This window comes from Excalfactoria chinensis, chromosome 2 (genome assembly GCF_039878825.1).
Source record: "Excalfactoria chinensis isolate bCotChi1 chromosome 2, bCotChi1.hap2, whole genome shotgun sequence".
NCBI classification, from domain to species: domain Eukaryota; kingdom Metazoa; phylum Chordata; class Aves; order Galliformes; family Phasianidae; genus Excalfactoria; species Excalfactoria chinensis.
The window spans coordinates 137,847,708-137,868,593 of record NC_092826.1 but is presented as its reverse complement, the minus strand read 5'-3'; the positions used below and the strand labels follow the sequence as shown (position 1 = coordinate 137,868,593).

The 20,886-nt window shown below is 44.5% G+C and overlaps 1 protein-coding gene across 1 annotated transcript in view; it reads left to right on the top strand.

Moving 5' to 3' along the window:
• The first annotated feature begins 3,645 nt into the window (after nucleotides 1-3,645).
• The window catches only part of CRHR2 (corticotropin releasing hormone receptor 2), a 114,333-nt gene continuing 97,092 nt past the window's right edge, over nucleotides 3,646-20,886 (top strand). Inside the window, exons 1-2 of the mRNA XM_072329104.1 lie at nucleotides 3,646-3,711; nucleotides 12,536-12,629. Of these exons, the coding sequence (XP_072185205.1) occupies nucleotides 3,646-3,711; nucleotides 12,536-12,629 (160 nt within the window). The remainder of the gene's footprint in view (nucleotides 3,712-12,535; nucleotides 12,630-20,886) is intronic.

The following is a 20,886-nucleotide window of genomic DNA, read 5'->3' as shown; positions in this document are numbered from 1 at the left end:
AGACTGTGAGGAGTCCTGTACAAGGTAACTTATTTAAATGGCAAGACTTAATACAATGACTGACCCTCAGTTCAGAAGAGAAGCTACTTCAGAAAGAAATGCTTGGTTCTCTTTGAGGTTTGTGGAGGTCCAGAGAAGCCAAGATTGCATTGCCTTGGCAGCAACATGCACAAAACACTGAGCTGGGCAGGAAAATCCCTGCATGAGAATACAGTGTCCGCATGAGTTCCACCATAAAGAAAGCCAAACAATCTATTTTATGCCAAAGGGGGGATGTTTCCACCTAAGAAAATTATGTTTCCTCAGTCCTCACTCTTAGGGTTTATATAACACTCCAGAGACTTCACTATTAGGACCGATTTCAAACAATGGAACATTCTTTAAATATAACCATTTTCTCCTCCATCCCACTTATATTCTTCATTCAAGTGTAACTGCAGGCACTGAGGAGGAAGAAACTACATGCCTCTATACTGTCAGAGTGATTTCTATTATCCCAAGCTGTGCTTGTTACCAACTCTGACCCATCATTATTTCAGGAAACCATTACATTTATTATTAATAAGATCCCTCCAGCTAGCTTTCCTCCCCAGCAGACATTATGCTGGCTTCAAATGTCATCATGTGCTCTTTTCTCTGTGGTATTCACTCACCCTGCAAGAAGCATGGGATTCCTCCCATTCCCCTTCCTAGCCTGACTTTCCTCAGATCCAGCATACCCAGACCATCTCACCTGGCTCCTCAAAAATGATACAAAAATGATACCATATGCTGATGTTCATCACTTACTTACCTTCTTCTGACCCCAAGACTTTTCAGTCTGGGTTCAACTTCAAGAGAAGATAGAGAATGTGATCTTCCAGAATACTGACAAGACAGATGGAGCAACTGAAGCTCAGTCCATACAGACTGATCTTAGGACAACAGTTGAATATTGGATGGTGTCTCACTTTGCAGATGAGCAGTCCAGTAAAGTCATCCCCGCTATAGCTCTGCTGGAAACACACTCACAGAGGAGAGCTCTGGATGTCACCTGGAGAGACATATCTGGTATTTCTTCCTGCTTCCCTTTCCTTTTACTGTAGGATATTTCATCCTTCTGCAAGGCGATCTGATATTTCAGCCCACCTCCACCTTTTGGATACTTACACACTGTGTGACGTCTCTGTTATTCTAAGCACCTGTCAAACTACCAGGTTATACTGTGGGAACTTCTCAGAGTTCCAGATATGGCAAAAACCTTCTCGACTTAGGTGTTACACCAAGAGCTGACCATGTCCTTTCTCCAGTGAGGATGGATTCTGCATCGTTTTCCCACTGGGACCAGTAAGAACATTTGCAGGTTTAGGGTTTAAGATCTGTTTAAATCCTTTCAGGGCTTGAGCTATGAAAAGAAGGGAAAAAAAAACCAACCCAACACAATGATAAAGAAACAAGAACAGAAAACTCAAATCCCCAAACAAGGACAAACAAGTCCCCCTTGTATGGTCATGGTTGAAAGGAATATCTGAAAGTCATTTGAGCAAGAACTAAGCAATTGGGTACATGCCATGATCCTACACAGAGACTCTCTCCATCCATCTGATCAGAGCTGTCATGTTCTCCTGCATTCCTACATCTCTGCTTGTTGGTCTCACGGGTCTTTGTTTGCTCCCTGAAAGAACAAGGCTTGCATCTCATATAAAAACATCTCCTTATGTTGTGTGTGTCCATCTGTATCTATATTTATCTCTCTGTCTCCATTTGAAATCTTTCATCAATCTTATGCATAAAGTCAAACAATATGATGAACGTCCCCATAAGTTTCATAAAAGGAGATGATTGTGAGATGAGCAGCCAGAAGCTCCATGACTGAAGGAGAAGCTTGCAACATGAGCTCACCCTTTAAAGAACAGAAGGGAATCAGAAGGGGATTGACCTTCTAAGCAAGCAACCCAGTCAACAGAAAGCTCTGGATGGATTTTGAAGTCAGCCCTAAGTGGAAAAGCCCTTGAAACATGACAGAAAGGAATGATCAGTTTAATCCTTAGATAGTCATAGTTCGGGGTTGTTTTGTGCTGTTTTAGTACAGCGTTAACATTATGAGCTTCTGGTTCTGCACAGAGTAATAAACAGAGATAAATCATAACAGAAAGCCACGGAGTAGCGTGATGGAAATCCTCTCTGGCTTCAAGGGAACTGACCCATGTCTATGCACATGCAGCTTCGGGCTCTCTTCACCAGTTCTCATCAATTCATTCCGTCCCACCACGTGTGAGTTTCCATTCCTGGAGGTGGATGTTTAAATGCAATAAAAAAACTTCAGCTGGATTTATTCCTCCTTTTGCATTTTCATGAAAGCATTCATATTAATTGGAAGCGCTGCAACACTGAGTTACGGCTTTGTTTTCTTTTAATAATGAAAGGAAACAAATGGCGGAGCGCAGCCGACACGAGAGGAAAAAGTAGGAAAGCTTCAATATTTAAATGCATTCAGACTGTTGAATAATTGAAAGAAAAGAGAAAATAACGTGATTTTTCTTTCTTTCTTTCATTCCCCCACCCCCCTGGCCTAGTAGTCCATAGAGTCTATCTATCTCCTTGCTGTGATGTTCATATTGTATGGAGCTCAACCTCTGCGTGGGTTCAGGTACTTAAGCCTCCTTGTAGGTGTGTTCTGGAGAGGGTGAGAAGCTGTTGCTTTATGTCCTTTGTGATCAAATGACAAAAGGCAAAACAATTCAGTGCTCCAAAGAAAGATGCCTGGGCAATTCTCACCCCAAGTTAAGCCTTGCTAAGTTCACGCAAACCTTGGGAATTTGCTGTGCAAAAGGGACTCTTTCCTTCTTTGCTACCTTTATGCCAATCCGTTTTAATTGGACATACATTGCAACAGCAGCAAAGAAGAGCGGTAGAAAGATAACGTCACCGTTTATGAGGGTATAGCAATAGGGCAAGGGGAATGGTTTTAAACTGAGACAGGGGAGCTTTAGGTTGGATCTGAGGTGGAAGTGTTTCACATAGTGGCACTGGAACAGGTTGCCCAAGGAGGCTGTGGATGCCCCATCCCTGCAGGCATTCAAGGCCAGGCTGGATGTGGCTCTGGGCAGCCTGGGCTGCTGGTTGGTGACACTGCACATAGCAGGGGGTTTAAACTAGATGTGATCATCGTGGTCCTTTTCAACCCAGGCCATTCTTTGGCTCTATGATTCTGTGATTAGGATTGGAAAAGATCTCCTGGTCCAACTGCTGACCTAACAGCACCATGCCTGCGTTCAGGATCCTTCAGGTCATTACAGGAGTCGGGGTGAGGCCGAGGGTTGCCTCCTTTCGTCCCCACTGCAGAGCCAGCCATACGGAGACCCGCTCTACTGTAGTCACTGTGGGGGTCGCGCTCCCTGGGGGGGGTTCGGCCTCCTCCATCCCCGCGTTGCCTCGGGCGGAGGGCGGGCTCGGCTCCCCCGCCAGCTTCCCTCCCGCCCTCCGGGGGTTTGCCCTGGGACGCGCCGGCGGCACCGTAACCGACAGCGGGGCGGCGGTGAGGGGCAGCGGCGGGGGGGTGGGTTCGGGAGGGGGGAAGGGGGTCAGAGATGCCAGCAGAGGGGCAGAGCGGCTGAGAGGGCAGCGCCAGCCCCGGGCAGCCCCCCGCAGCCCCCGCCGGCCCCCATGGCGGGACGGGCGCCGCAGCGCAGCCTCCCGGCGGCGGCCACGGCCGCGCTCCTTCTCCTGCCCGTAAGTGCAGCGGCCGGGGAGGGAGGAGTGGGGAAGAGCGGGGTGGGAGGGAGAGCGGGAGGCGCCCCACGCCCCGCCGGGAGCCCACTCGGTCCGCGAGGGAGCACGGAGCGCGTCCCGGCCGTGCGGCTCCCTCCCGTCCCCGCACAGATCCCGCACCTCTCCCGTCCAACCCCTCAGCTCCGCGGTGTCCCCGTGGCCGCTGACCCGTCGGTCCCTTCAGAGCCCCCGTGCTGTGCCGTGGCCCTCCCTGCGTTCCCATTAGCCGTGTGAAGGAGTGCCCTGCCGCAGCCCCGGCCCCTTGCCCTGCTTTGCTCTCCTCTCAACACGTGGCTCCGTCTCCATCGCTTTCTCAACGTGGTAACTCAGCCCTTCCCGTCTGCCCAAGCATTTGTAACAACTGTAGATCGTTCCTTCGGATCCTTCTCCATCACCATCCCCGGGCTGAGGCAGCAAATAGGGTCAGGCTGGATATGTGTATGTGTGTGTAAAGTGTGCAGGAGGTGCATTAATCCTCCTCCTCATTCACGGTGGCAGCTCCCACAACGGTATAAAAGCAGCAGCTTTCTGGACTGCTCTCATCATCCTAGCTGTGCTTTCCGTCGGACCAGAGCAGTCCTTCAGTTCCCACATAGAGAGGAGGACTCCTTGCCATGAGCTTATCAGAAGCACCCAGGTGCCCGCAGCTGCCAGACTCATTCTTTGACAGTGAATAAAACCCACCATGTGTTTCCCCTGTAGATCTAATCTATGGACGTGGCCTTTCTTTTATTTTCCCTTCAGTTTCCTGCAGCTTTGCATTGGAATTGTTTGTGTGAATTTGGGTGGCTGGCTTCTCTCTGTAGTTGCCCTACAAGAAAGGAGGCGCATCATGATGCCAAGAGGGGTTTGTTTGGAGGTGAATGCTTGCTTGGGGTATACTTTGAGTATATATATGGGTGCCCTGTCCATACCTGGAGGTGTTCAAGGTCAGGTTGGGCTAACTCATGAAGAAGGACAGAGCAAAGACCATCAGATCCACACTTGTTGAGTTTCACTCACACAGGTTGTTACATGCTTGTACATTAAGATTGCCAGGACAGCCATTCAGTCTTCAGGCCCAAGCACGGCTCGTGCCCATGCTACTAAACTCCATCAGCCTCTAAACCAGTGGGAACAGTGCACAAACTGCATGTTGAGATCAGTCCACGGAGCAGCCTCACTCCCAGGTCATTCCAGGGAACTGTTTGAGATGCTGCTAGATTGCTTGGGGCAAAAATGTAGCCAGGAACCATTCTAAACATTTAACAGTGTAAATGATTTAAGTGCTTAAAACAGACCTTTGCGCTGTTTGATTTATTGGCTCCCATGGAGCGTGCTTTACTCCCATTGCTTGGAGCGCCCAAGGGAGGCATTTTGCTCTAAGCAAACTCTTCACTGCTTTGAGCTCAGCTTGCTTTTTGCTGGGGATGACTGCAGGATCCTGCTGGTAGACGTTCACAATGAAGGCACCGAGGCAATGGGTAATACCAGCGTATAAAGGAGCAGTGTCTCTGTGTTCCCTTTGATTTGTGTGTTGCTCATCGTGCTATTGAAAAAGATATTAACATAACACATGGCTATTAGAAAAATGTACATATATCGCTATGGAGGTTGGAAAAATGGACTTTTTAATCTTGTGGGGGAGGAGGAGAGTGAATGCAGGTGGTAGAAGCAGCGCTTTAATCAGCTCTGAATTTGATGGTGTGTAGCTGATGGCACTTTCAGGTTTGCAGCACATAAGTCATAGAAGGAAGCTTTGGGGAAAGCTGCTTTGCTTCACTCTAAACCTTATATCCAGTAAATGACACTTCAGTAATTCACATTTTCCTTTCATGAAGAGGTGAAATCTCCGTGCTGTAAACAGCTTTCTTTCGTCCCGTACCACTTCTGAGCTCAGATGTCAGCTGTTCCCATGTGAAGTGCAGGCATGTATTCTCAGATATGAAGCCGGCGCTCTGCGGTGGCCTCGTGGCACCTCCTTGTCCCCTCTCCAGTTATGCAGTGCTATGTGCCAAGGCCTTGCAGAAGCATCCTCTTTGCCTCCTCATCTTTCTATTCCTAATAGCCAGCCTTGACAACTGAACACTCGCTTCTGCTTGGCTTTATCAACCTGTTTCTTTGTATGGAATTACTTTTTTTTTCCCCTCCCAGTTAATCCTTTTCTTTATATCTGAATAGCTTTGAAAATAGCTATGTTTGGTTTGAGCTGATGAGGGTTTGGCACAGAGCTTTATGTCTTTTACCTTTATTTTTTTCTCTGAGGAGTTTGGTAAACTTTGCTGTAGCCCTGATTGCAAAGGAAGACAAGTAGGAACTAGTTATTTAGCACTGAGAGTCAGCCTGTGGGCGCTGTCCTTCAGATCAATGGCTGCTTGAATTTCATTGACCTCATCCCAGTGTAGGAGGATTGGGCTCCTTGTTGCAGTGCAGTGGGCTGCAATGGTCTCTGGCTTACAGCATGTCCTGTTTTGGAAGCACTGACCTGTTCCTGATGTAGGATCATTTAGATTGGCTCTCACAGGCCTGCTTGCATGCAGCATCCCAACAAAGGCCGTTTGGGAAGGGCTGTGTAGTGACAGCAGCATTACTTGGCAAAGACAGGCTGTGACATCCTGTCCTGACCTCCAGTTCATGAGTACCTCATAGCTGGGCAAGGCTGGGGATGTGCTGCCCATGCACACCTTGTTCTGACAAGACTCATGCCAACATCTCTATTGTGGATCTAAATGGGTGTGGAGCTTGGAAGCCGTGCTTCTCTGGGAACAAGCAAATAAATGGAGTGTGTTTGTAAGGAAAGGTGGCTTGTTCTCACTAAATAAGAGAGGAAATGCCTTTGGTATGTCAAGAGGTGAAAAATACTTCTTCAACAGAGCCGTGAGAAAGTGAAACTAATGGAAGTTCTACGAAGTTTTACATAACACTGGATGAATAACTATCCACTTTGAGATGTGTATGCCGGGAAAGTAAATAGTGAGCAATGCCAGTGGAGATTAAAATACATTAGCTGGCCTCGCTACGATGCTAAACGCTTGCCCTGGTAATAGTAGCTGAAGTGCCAGAGGACTGGAAGGGATCCACCTGCCTGTGATGGCTTGGGGATAATTTCTCTTGCTGTTACTCAAGTCCCTGGGACGCTGGAGGCTTTGTAATGCTGATATCTGGGTGCTGCCTTAGTTCTGTCATCTCCCAGGGGTGGCTTTTCCAGTGGAAAGGAAGTTGTGGGAGGAAGGAGGGAAGGAGACGAAAGTGAATTAAAGGAAGTGGGTTGATGAACCTGAACAGGCTGTCTGCAGGGCTGGCAGCCAGGCTCCGCTAGCAGGCATCTCAGTGCATGGACTGAAGTATCAGTTCCCTTTGAGTGGCAGTAGCAGGCTCCCACAGCCTGGCCATAGCTTGGGTTTCAGGAGTCTCATGCCAGCAAGAGCAGAGGGATGGTGTGTGAGCCAGAAACCCTGGCAAAGCTTTGTAACGTGGACATCATAGGCAAAACTGTGCAGCTTTCTCCACTGCAGGCCCTGGAGCTGCTGTGCTGCAGTTTCCTTGTCTTGGGAGTGAGGACCTCTGGGCACCTGTTGTCATTGGACTCTTTCAGAGTAGGGGGGAAGGCCAGAGTGATGGCTTGGATCACACGGCAGGACTTTGAGTAGATGAGCTCCCAACCAGAAGGAGTGAGGATCTTTCCTCTTCTTGCCTCTTGTTTTCTCTGCTGGATGATCATCTGTAGACCATTGTGAACTTGAGAGACCCTTCATAGAGTAACGACTCCCCACAAGCAAATTCCACAAATATTCATGAATATTGTTGTATTTCATGAATATTTTCAAGTCTTAGCAAGCTTTCCATATTTCTCTATTTCCAACAACAACAACAACAACAACAAAAGAATGTTAAGGATTGTGCCTTGATAGTGCTTTGATCTTCCATTAAATACTAGGGAACTTAAAGCAATGACTTCTGAGGTCAGCGAGTGAGATGAATCACATCTGAGATGCTGAGAGGAATCATTGTAATATAAACTAGGTGGGAAGAGTGGGAAGGAATCAGTTGTGGTCCTGCTATAAAGACTTTGGATAAGGGCTGATGTGAAGCCAGAGCAGTGAAAGACTCACTGCCCTTCCAGATACTGAGCAGGATATCCACAGTTATGGGCAATGAGGAGCAAAACTCTTTAATTGTATGAAACTGCAAAGCCTGTCCTTTCTGTGGTTTTATTTGAAGACAGATGTGGCCCGTGATTGAAACATGATTTTAATCCTTTTTAATATCTTGTTTCGGGAGAGATTTGCTTGGACAAATCCAGCTGATGGGTGGCTTTGAGCTGTTTCCCTTTGCATGCTGTGACTCAGCAAGGCACACAGTGCATGCATGGCTCTCAGTGAGTGAAGAACGTCTCCCCATCAGCAGAGCACATAGGCAGATGCTTAATAAAGGTGTGACATCGAGTTTGGAAGACAGCAGTGCTGTTTACTTGCTGTCTCAGTGTAGCAGATGCTCGAGACTTTCTAATTGATTTCTGAATTTCATTTCATGCTCAGAACTAAACGTGTGTGTGGTCGCTTTATTGAACTGAGATCACATTTCCCATTCCTTGCAGCTGTACAGTTCTGCTTCTCCAGTCTTCCTGAAAGAGCTGCAGAGTACCTGCCGGGCACTAAGATCATAGAGCAGCATCACTCAGCTCAACTGGGGATCAGTAGCTGGCAGCACAGTTTGATGTAGCCACCGGGATTAACTTAAAGGCAAGTAGTGACAGGGAGGTGAAAGAGCTGAAGGATGACTCGAAAAGGAGGCTTTTCCTTGAACTGTGCTAGCAATCTGTCCTTTTACTGTAACCTTAGCTGGCTTAGGCCTCAGGTTGCAGATTGCTGTGCAAACTTCTATTTAGACCTTCTGTCACAAATGGAAATTATTTTTCTGGTGAAGCAGAGCCAAATGATTGCGTGCAGCCAAATGCTGCTGCGTTAAGCAAAGCTAAGTAACAGAGCTGGGAAAGGCCAAAGGTATCTTAAGCGTAGAACTGAATATCTCTTTTCTTTCGGTTCTTCAGCAAGCAAAATATTCCCACTGTGATGGCCTTCCGGCACTGTCCTTGTGTGACATTTGAGCCATGGAGTGACCATCTCTCCTGCATACATACTGGGTGCAGAGGAACTGCGGGACAGGAAAGTAACCATCCTCACTACAGGATAGTGCCATCCCCTCCTTTCCCAGGCTGTCCTCTATCCTCAAACCATCTGTTTTCATAGACAAACACTGGTGATGGCAGGAGACCCTGTAAGTCTTGCCTGCTGCCCACTTGTCCTGGTAGCTCCCTGACTGTATTTGAGCAGAAGGATTTATCATACTGATTTATTTGAATTGCCTGATGTCTAATCTGGCACCACGGATCTATACTCAGGATGAGTCTTTATGGGGCATAGATACCTACTTTAGCCTGAAGCGTTATGTGGCAATGGAGATAGAAGATGGATCTTAATCTTGATATCTGTGGACCAAAATGCATGTTTTGTGGTTGGTAACTACAGCACAGTTTGGTGTTGGAAGGCCTCTTCATCTCAGGGAAGTGTGTTCATAAGATCATGTTGGGTTCGTGTCTTCTCTAGACATGAAGGATGCATTTACGTTGGTGTCTAAAGGTAACTTAGTAGGGATTTATGTCGCTGAATGTATTTATCTGCAGCAGATATCCCTAACAGCTTTCTCTAAAAAGTTGGCTGCTATTAGACAACTGAAATATGGCATCTGGGAGTTCTTATATGAGAATGGAAAAGCAGAGTGTATGCATCTGTCCATGTTTAGCATTCACTGCCTCGTGGGCATCCCTCCCTTATCTTGACAGCAAGTATTGCACTGTGTTGTGTGTCATCCTTTCCCACTTCAGCTCTTTCCTGCTCTTTTCAGTCATGCTGACTTCATCCTCTGCTGCTTCTTATTACGAGATGCTGTCCGTTCCATCTCTCTGGTGATCTCATGCCTGTACTGACAGTTTTGGGTCCCGTTCATACAGATTTGGACTCGTTTGTGTTAATGTAACCATTTCTTTGTGCTTGAGAGAAGAAACCAACCTCTCCAGTGTCAGTGATTCACGGTTATCAGTGTTAATTTGTTTGATGTACATCTCACTATTTAGAAGAACAACACTGTGTAAATAAGTGTTGGGTTTTGCAGGATTCTGAGCCCTTTCCTCTTCAGAGGAGGAGCTCACGTTTACCATCAGTGACTCACAACTTCTAATGTAATTAATGGGGTAGTATGTTGCTGTCTCTTAGAATCTCTCCCTTTTCGCTTGCCTTTCCCATATCCAGAGGTGATCTTGTGGTGAGTTCATCTGATTGTGCCTTGCAGTGGTGTGAGGTAAGACCTGTCATGGATTAATGAAGAGCACTGATCGTGGCCAAGGGAAAAGATCTAAGAAGATAACCACAGGAGAGGCAGGGCATTGACCAAAGGCTCCTTACGTTGTTCTGCAGTCAGAATAGACTTGTTGGTGCCCCTGCTGAGACCATAAGGGACTCCTTTTCACATTAATCTCTGTCTCAGTGCATTGCTTTTGTTTGTTTGTAGATGTCCTCAGTAGAAATGAAGGTAGTCATTTCAGGTTAATACGCAAGACAGCACCAAACTGACTTGGTGGGAAGAGGACTTGGAACGGGCTTAAGAGAAATGCAGTCTTCCAGTAGGAATCAAGAGGAGGCAACACCTTTTTTTTCTGGTCTTTATTATTGTTGCATACTCTATAAATAGTTTTAAATATTCATCGGTAGGGTTTGCTTGCTTTTAATACAGTCTTTGAAAGATACCATACAGAAGAGAGCTGTTCGCTGTGGTTGGTGGAGAGAAAATGAAAGCAAAAGTAACGTAAGAAGCAGAAGGTGCATTTCCCTTCTAGCCAAGTGAACCCAAGTTGACCCTAAAGCAAATGTGACATTTAACCTTTTTCGTTCCTACACATGCTGTGCTAAACTTGACCTCTGTCTGTTCTTTCCCGTCATCTTAGGAAGCGGACAGCTGAACATGCTGTGTATTTACAGTGCATGGAGATGTCTCAAGTTTCTTCTTTGAAGTGAGCCAAGTGCTTTGGCCTGAGAGGAGGCGGAAGGGTGGGGAGATAGAAGGGACGAATTACGTCTGCTATGTCAGCTCACATGGCTGGGTCTGACACAACCACTGCAGGTTTGCTTGGAGTGCTGTCCTTGCAGGAAGGCATCCTGGCTTTTCCCCATCACCTTGTCCTGACCATGCATGGCCACCAGTCTGCAAGGCTTTACTATGGGCAGCTGAGGTTCAAATCTTCCTGCTGGAAATCATGATATTAGATCAAAAAGAATCAAATTTGAGAAGGGATTTTTTTTGTTTGCATTCCAAGACCTCCTATTCTGTAAAATAATAGCAGAGTGAGAAATACGAAGTGGTACTGAAAGAAAAGTTCTTTCCAGACCAACATTGCTAATGAATTCTGTTATCGTGGTCATTCATTCCACTTCTTATTGAGCAGTAGGGAATTTGGTGATATAAAAAGGGCTCTGCAGTCACTTAACGCATCTTAAAGCACTGAAATATAGTGTCAGTATTCAAGGAGTGTGGCTGTTCCCCCGTATTATGTTAGTCATTCTGCATAAGTAGAAAAGCAGAGGCATTTTGTCTGTTGCCAAGGCTTTACGTCCCTTCAGTAGAAGTCAGAAAGATTTTGTTTCACAGTATGAAAATGGAGGTTTCTGTCACTGATGTGTGACTCCTGAATTTTCTCAGCACTTTTTAGTGCTGCCTTTCCTTAATTAGGGCTTTTCAAGAGCTTCTCTTGCTCCCAGCTCAGCTGCACCTTGAGATGTGTAATTCTATTGGCTTCTGTCCTTTGTCTGCAGTGGGCTCTTCAGTAATTTTAGTTTTCAAGCTTGAAAATGACAACATATTTCTTGTTTTCATTTCTGAATGTAATCTATTTGGTGCTATTATCCTGTCTTGAACCTGCGGCTTCCTTAAGTGCCCATGTTGGTGATGGTACTTTACTCTCACTAGTGCTTGCCCGCAGTCCAGGACTCAAAACTCACATTCTGAGGGTCAGAAACCTGTGTGTTTTTTGCTGGACAAAAGAGCAATGGATCACATTAAAGGGGATGCCACCTTTCCCTGTGCAGTCAGTGGAAGCACTTATTTCAAGCCTTTTATCATACAATCATAGGGTCATAGAATGGCTCGGGTTGGAAGGGACACAAAGGATCACAAAGCTCCAACCTCCCTGCTGCAGGCAGGACCACCAACCTCCACATTTAATACCAGACCAGGCTGCCAAGGGCCCCATCCAACCTGGCATGAACACCTCCAGGGATGGGGCATCCACAGCCTCTCTGGGCAGCTGTGCCAGCACCTCATCCTTGCTCTTTGGTAATTCCTGCATCTCTTGACTGTGTAACCATTTTTAGATAGGCTTCTAATTGTAGTTGATAAAGAAGTGTGGCCAATAGAATTTAATGAGACTTGATTAATATGCTCTGTTGTTGGTGTATACTCTTAGGTAAGGTAAAATTGTGTCCCAAGTGTTGATAAGGCCATTGAGTAGCTGGCACAAGTGTAGGTGGTTCATTTGTGAATGTCTGCCTTTAGACAGATGAATGAAACCCGCTGTCACAATCCAAGGCAACTATAACCAGAAGTTCCTCTGTCACAGGGGAATGTTTGTACCCAGAATGATTATGAATGGGAACTGCTGTGAAATGCTGGGTGGGTTTGTATTCGTAATTAAGAAATTCTGCCCTTTGCTGCTGCTTTACTGTTTGTTTTGCATTGCCTCTGTCTGTCCATCCAGATAGTTCTCCACTGTGAATCTTCTGTGAACCTGCCCTTGTCTGTACTGCTGGAAAAGTACTGTGAAGCTTTGTCAGCCCACGCCAATGTCACAGGTATTTATTTCTCTGTTTCTCCGTGGCTTCTTGTTACTGTAGGATCTGTTTTCAATGTGTCCTTGCTCCAGGAACATCTTTCCCTGCTGAGATAAACATAGTGCTTCCAGCCTTGAAATTTCATTGGCAGCAACGTACAGTGGTGTGATGTGGAAAGAAAACTTTGCGTTTTGCTCACCTGGAAAGGGCTTCAAGTGAAGTAATAATGACAGCCCTTTTTCATAACTTGAGCTGTTGAGTCAACACCAAGAAGATCATTGAGGGGCACTACTTCCACAGCTCCTATGTCTGGACTGGTCTGGATTCAGCATCACAGGCTGTCAGCAGTTCTCCAGGAGCTACATGGACAGGCAAAGGTGTCCATGGTAGACAGATCCCATCCTTGTATGGCATTCCCTGAAGAGCCAGCTTTTGAAAGCAGAACAAAGCATTGATTCGTGTGTTTGATTCTTGGCTAAAATGCATCAACGCAAAAATGTTTTGGTAAGAGATGTGAATCTGGGTTTGACTTTGCTTCAGGAGGAGAAGAGGGGCACTCAAAGTCAGTCAGTGCTCTGCAGGAGGACTGGAGGGCACATGCTGCAATGAGGGGTTCTCCTGGGGGCAGATGAGGGTTGTTCTTTGCTGTTTTCCCCACAGTAAATCCTCATAGAGGGAGGAACTTAAATGGTCTTGTTATTAATCAGCCAGTTCTCCAGCCTAGAGAAATGACAACGCAAACGAGATTTGAGGAAGAGAAAGTCTTTCCACGTAGTATATCAGATCAGTTGTGTTTGACTTAAGGACAAAAAGCTGATCTGAATATCCTGATCAGATTGAAGTCTGAAAGTTGTGTTGCTTTGACTGCCTCTTCATCTGCATATAAATGGGTGCACTGACCTGCATTATGAATCTAGCCTGAGCTCTGTAACTCGTGCCATTGTATTCTGGGGAGCAACTGCCTTGTGGCTTGTTCGCTTGTATAACTTTTAATGACCAACTGTTCCATTTTGTGGCTGGAAACAAAGGAAAGATAAATGAGGTTTTGTGAAAGCTTCCATGATTTTGGACCTTTCTTTCAGGTGTTGTTTGACTTCTGAGTGTTTTTGTAAACACTATTGTCAAACTCTCAATAATTCATAGGTATTCTTTCATTTCTAGAGCTCTCATTGCAAAGAACTAAATTTTACTGTCTTAAAAGTTGGCAAATGTTTTACTTCTCAATTGTTGACAATAAGATTAATTTTCTGGGTTATTTCCACCTATGAATGCAAGGCGTCTTCTCGAGCTGAATGCAATTACTGTAATAGGATTTTGAGATAAATAAGGTAGGGATAACTCACAGAAGTCTCTTAGATTGCTCTACTGTTGTAAGGTAACGCCAATCAAAGAAGTAAAGCGCTATCCTAGACTTAATGCAACTCGATTATTATGTAGAGACAATCCAACATAGCTTTATAAAGTGTTTATTGAATATACCTTCTTGTGATGCTCATGACCACTGCTGCTCCTGCAGTGTGCTTCAAAATACTCTGATCCTTATTTGTGCTTGGGCTTATACAAGTAGCAGACCCCTAAGATGCTTTGTTTTCAGACAGGTTGGACATAGGCGTAGATAGATCGCCAACGCGGTGCTTCTAAACATCGCATGCTCCTCTTATCTTATGAGACAACTTCAGAAAAGTCTGTACTTTCCAGTTATGAGTCTTCTCAAGAAAAATGGAGGTCTACAGTACAGAGATCTCCTCTTTATCATCAGTGAAGTTCTAGTCCAAATTGCAGAGCGTGACTTCATCCTAGAGGAAGACCTAGAAGGAGACAGAGATATGCTTTTGAAATGTTATTCTTTTTTTATCCTCTAAAGGGATGAAAGAATGAAGAACTCTGTATCCATTGATATCCAAAATTAGGTTACTGAATTCTGGACCCTTATAAAAGCAAGGATGTATCACACTGAAACTTTGGTGTCCTCTGCCCAGCACTACAGGTGTGCAGAATCAGACCAGACCAGAACCATTGTGTGTATGTCTGAGCCTTCTCTCTGGCTCACAGTCTTTGACACAGTGCAGATACAGTCTTTGACAGAGGAAAATAAATCCACCAAAAATAAATAAATAATCCAAGGAGAGCCATATTGAACAATCTTTATTTATAGCTGGTAGAACAGAAACATGCAAGTTTTGTAATTGGATATATTCCTTGTCTCTTTTCCAGAAGGTGCTGTTAATTAGTCCAATATGGTAATTTCCTCCCCCTCCCGAACAGATGGGATAGAATGCTTTTGAGATTTTCATTTATGTGTAAGTGCAACAAACTGCTGAGTGAATGGCACTGTAAATTCAGTCTGAAGTGATTTAAACCAAGCAGTTGAAGAGGTGAAAGGCAGTAGAACTCACTATCTCTTTTGGGTTTTGTTTCCTTGAAAAATTCCTAGATTATATCTTCATGATTGCTTGGGTGCAGCTTTTGAGCTTGCTGGGATTGTGTTTGTATTTGTGGACCTGAAGAGGAATTTTATTTCATTCTTAGTTCTCTTTCATATGAAAGAGATATTGGTTGAAATGACTGGATTATTCTACAGTGATTCAGCTGAAGGTGTTCCTGGTGTTGTAGTCCCTTCATATGCTATGACTAGAATTACGTCAATATCCAAGTTGACCAGTTGACTGTAACTCTGTATATCTCGTCTGATACATACTCTGAGTTATAGCTTGAATTTTTATTCAGAGGAAGTGGGTCCTCTATTCGTAGTAATGTGGGTTTTGTTATGTTGTTTTCAGTGGGTTTTGTTGTGCTTCTTTTCACATTTCCCCATCTTCCATATTTCCACTGGAGAATACAAGTCCTGTCTTCCATCTGTTCCTACTCACTTTTAACCTCTGTGAAAGTCTTGTTATTCCATTTCTTGGTCCACTGACTTGTTTGGACACAACCTTTAAGACCTTGTCAAAAGTGGATTCATCTGAAAATAGGATTATCTTTCCAAAACTTAACAAGAAGGTGAATGCCCAGTGTCTGTAGTTGCTTTGTTAATATAAGAATTACATTTTCTGTTTTCTCTCTTATCCTTCGCTCACACTGAAGATGGTAATTTGCATTTATGATAGTTAAAGCTATTCAGACAAGCCACTAAATCGGAGGCAGTAGATCAGATGTGTCATGCATTTCATTTTGTGAAGTTCTGGGATTCATTGAAAGAATAAAATGATGTCTTCCTCTGGTTTAACTGGATCCTCTTCAGGTTAGGTGCGGTTCCTCGCCCTTGTTCTGGTCACTTTGTACTATGGTGAAAGACTGGTGTCCCACAGAGAGGGCATAAATCTCTTAAGTGCGATAGGATCCCATGTGTACAAACTCTGTACTATGCTATTATGATGTTGTCTTCTTAAGTCATTGAGGAAGCTCTAGTAGAGGGACATTCTCAGTGTGTGAAAAGGATGTATCTGATGTTGGATTCCAACACATGACTCCTCATGTTGCTGGTCAACTATTGACTAACTCGACTCCATTTAGAGATTTCCATCATTTTGTCCTGTTGCTGGGACAGTGAGTCACACTTGGGGCTTCTCCAGTGCTTCAAATAAGGCAGACCAGGGAAGATCATAAAAGCTGTCTTCTTATTCTTTCTTGAACATCTTAAAGATGAATCTCATCAAACTTGTGCCATAAATAAGCACTCTCTGCACAGGTTATTTCTGACCTTTGAATACCACTGAAGTAGCATGGATCTACTTCCATTTTCAGTTTGGAAAAGTACTGAGGAGAGAACATGGATACTTATGTTTGTGTAGAGTGGTGACAAAACCATAGAAACTGGTAAACAGTAGCATCCTAAAATGTGGGTTTCTTGTTGAGATGAAAATTTGAAGGCTTTACTTGGAGAACCAATTAAACGCGTAACTTGATGTAACCTCTATCATAAGCATTGTATTTCTCTTAAATTTCAGTTGAAATATTCATGTAGAAGAAAAAAGATACATAATCGTGAGGCTTTATTTTAAGCATGAAAAATTGTCAAGTTTATTTGCAGAAAACGATTTCCCATCCTTTTTGGTCAGAAAAGGTATGAAGACTTGATACTGAGTACATTGTTTCTCTCACTCTGAAGCAGATGATTCATTAAATGCTTTTAGTTCCTTGATTATGTCCCTAGACAGATCTGCTTCACTGAACTTGTCACAAGTGCAAACATCTATAAACAAATTTTTGTAACTATTTGTGAGAAAATGGACTTGGTGAATAGTTTTGTTTTTACATAATTTCTGTCTTCTCGGAGCTTTGTTTGAACAAAATCTGAGTTTTCTAAGTTTTGTTTATGGAGGTTTTATCTGTGTTGCTGTAATTGGAAAGGGTTCTCTCATTTGTGTCTAGAAGGCTTTCTTTGTCATCCAGATTCTTTCCTTTCCAGTGTAGGAGCAACATAGGCTTTCTCTTAGGGCAAGCTCAAAGCCTGTTGGAAGGATAGTAAACCTGGGAGGTTGAGAGCAAAAGGTAATAACTGAAAGTGCACGTGGTTTGGAGCCATCACGCTCACATCAGGGCTTTCCTGGACGCTTGGGATGGGGCTCAGCTCCCAGATTTGTCATCTTGAGTATTCATGTTTACGTGTAAATTAAGTGTCTGATCTCTCATTATTATCACTGGGGTTGGATTTAGTGTCCTGGTGCCCTTTGAAGTGCTTTAGAGCACCTAAGACCTGTGGGGCTGGCAGATATGACAAAGAACCTGCAAGAGGTCTGTGTCCTCTAGAGCAGCTGCTGCTGGCTGGTGGAATGTCTCAGGGATCTGGTGGCACTGGGTGCCTATGTGGGGTCATCTGAGTCCTTCCTTAGATCTCCATTGACTCTCACTGTACTGGGTGAGCTAGATGAGTTGAATGAGAGGCTCCACTCCATCTAGGCAGCCTTATGTAGGCATTTCCTCATGGGAGCTTCATTGAGATCTGACATATATCACGTGGCCTGCAGAATGGGAGTTAAATCCATATTTATAGCTTGAAACGTGTATGAAATATTCTCTAACAAGATGATGGCTACCAAAGAAAACTGTTGTGAATGCTCATATGCTGCAGATTTTGCTTGGCTGAGTGTTGTTATTTTTAGAAGTCAGTTTCAGTCGATCATTCTTTTAGTAAATGAAAGTTTCATGACAGACAAACACATTCAGTAACTGGCTTTCTATCCAAAATGGCGCCGGTGAGACATTCGTTGCTCTAGGGGTTATTTATTTCTGTGCATTGCCCTACTCCGTTTCTTGGAAGCAGAAAGTTTGGCCTGATTACATCTCTAAATATCCCTCCACAGTAATGGCATGGCAGCAATTCTCACAGTTTCCCTTCTGATTTTCCCAGCAGGTTACATTAGTGAGCCCTTCCATTTGTGATGATAACTTGGATGAGCTATTTGTTTTAAAGCCTGCTTTGTGCTCCTGGTGCTTCAGCCTGTTGGGCTGGAGCGTGGTCTGCCCACTGGGCTCTCAAGAACATCCATTCATCGCATCCACACAACTCAGTTACTGCTCACGGGCATAAAGTTAACCTTGAGCAACAGCATTTGCACGATCAGACCTTGAACTGAGGGCACGGCTGATCTTCCTAGCACTTCCTATTTTCAGATGTTGCAATGGCGCTGTTTAAATAGAGGCGATGATGGTGGTTTACTTTCCCACTGCCTCATGTGACATACCAGGCATTTAGATTAGTGCTGCTTGCTTGGACTTCCCAAAATAAAGCTGAGCGCAGTGTACAGTATTGCACAATTCATATTGTTGCCGCTGGTCCTTATAATTTAAAACGCTACATTTCTCAAGTCTGGGCCAGTTCAAGGCTGAGGTTATACAGAAACAGTCACTGTATTAAGGAACTGTGCAAACATCCCAGTAAGTTCTGTGTCCCACCAGCCCGGATTATTTGCTGTTAAAAAATGAGAATAAAAAGACGACCTGTCATTCATGGTTTGGCTTTTGCTTTGATTCTGAATGTGAAAATGTGTTTCAATAAGGACTTGTTCCAGTGCCTTGACCCCATATACTTCTGCAGAACCTCAGTATGCGACTCAGTGCAATAGCCTTGACACTGCACTAGAAGTGCTTTAGAATGAACTATCAACAACCTTAATGTCAGCAATCACTTTCCTTGAACTTTGCATTATGCAGGAAGGCAGCAACCCTCCAAACACCTTCGTCAGCAATTTCTCTTAATGGCATCAGCACTGAACTAGATAAAAGAAAACCATCTGTAGCACAAACTGGAGTGACAGAGGTGCTGGGTTTGTGGGTCTGGCTGTAGAATAGGGCTGCTGATGGCATGAAGTCAAGGCAGATCCCAAATCAAATAGGCTTCAATCTTCAGATTTACACATTGGATACAATGGCCACCATTTGCCGAGTGTGGTTTCTAAATTAGATATTTTCTTAACATTTGGCAGATAAAAATAGATGTTGCGGAGCTTCTGATTTTGTTGAGATCTGTTGAGCAGATGTAGCACTTTTTCTGTTCACATTGAATCTGGTCTTCAATGAAAACACCTCCTGTCCTTTCAGTTCACCAATCGGAAGGGTTTGTGAACTGATGAGCCCTCCAAGAAGGGAAGTAATACTGTGGCCATTCCACAGAGCAAAGCCACGTGGCAACAGTGCTAGCACAAACTGCACTGTTTCGGCAGATGGGTGGTTTGAGAGGTTTCTAAGAGATAAAGGATAATTATTATTATTAGGAAATGGTAGAGGTGGTCTGGAATAGGAAGTCATTATTTTTTTGCTTCTGATTTCTATAGAACGATCATGATGTTATGACCTAAGAACTGAACTGTCTCTGTAGTTTAGGGATGGGCTTCTGAATGTGTTCTCGTTGACACCCAGTGGATCCAGTGGCTGCCTTGCTTTTTTTTCTCCCTGCTTTTGGCAGAATTGGTGCTCCCATACTGCTTGTGAAGAAGTGTTCCCGAGGCACAGTCAGAGCCACTGTGACTATATAGACAGATTGAGGTGAGACAGAGCTGTATCCATTTCGGTGTGAAGGCACAGTCATAATTCCTATGTGGCTTAGGCCCATGTGTATGAACCCATACCTGCTGGCACTGCCTCACCTTGACAGTATCTACCAAAAGATAGAAAAGAAAGGGACCTTCTGCTGTCTACCATCACTACATTGAAAGATGTGCTCAGAAATGCAGTTTGAGAATACTGATTGGTGATAGATACTGATAGAGTGACACACTGGAACAGGTTGCCCAAGGAGGATGCCCCATCCCTGCAGGCATTCAAGGCCAGGCTGGATGTGGTGGGAGCCTGGTCTGGTGGTTGGTGACCCTGCACACAGCAGGGGGTTGGATCTGGATGAGAATTGAGGTCCTTTTCAACCCAGGCCGTTCTATGATTCTGTGATATGATGCTTCATACTTACTGATGCTTTCATGGCCAACAGAGGATTAGAAAGTGAATGCAGAAAATGGATTAGAAATTCAGCTTGCATTCATCTCCTGGTGTAAAGGTGCATCTGACAGCTCATCCTTCCTTGTTTAGATCTCTGCTGCATCAACTTGTTTGGCCTTTTCTGAATAAAACCTGTTAAGCATGGAATTGATTTGCCTTGGCCTCCAACCCTGCGATGGGGACATCTTATTGTATTATTCCACATGTGAAAAAATAGCTAAGCACTAAAGCTAGGCAAAATGCAAAGCTGACCTGTAAAGCTCCAGCTTTAAATTGTTTGGTTGGTTCTCTTACTCCATTACAAAATAAAAACTGTTCAAGTTCTTTTATTTTCCCCCTCCAGGCATTCATCTTATTCATTAAGCTGTCAAAGTGTGCAGGCTGGCTCCGTAAGAAAAAGATAATGGGAAATGTTAACACGGTTTATGTAAGCCTCTAAGACCTGAACTGTTCAACCGCTTTGCCCTCCATATATCTTTACTCATGCAAGAAGCTTCAGGCACTGGAGATGCAGCCCACTGAATATTACTTTTATGCATAAATGTTAGAAACCTGGTTTGTGGATTCCCATACTTAAAGCGCACGTACCCATGGCTAACAGAGCAACCAAATGAGAGACAGATTCCCAAAGGTGTAAATGCTGTGTGGTATCTCATCTCCATTAACGTGCTGCAGGAGTTGAATTCCGTCGCTCTAAATAGTGCTGTGATGAAGTTGGTAGCCTATCTGTGGGTTTGTTTGTCCTTCCTAAAACCCTGCCACGAGCAGCGCAGGCAGTGTTTTCATTCAAGGCTCTCTCTTTAAACTGTCTTGTGCAGATGCCTCTTGTACATAAGGCCAAGCACTA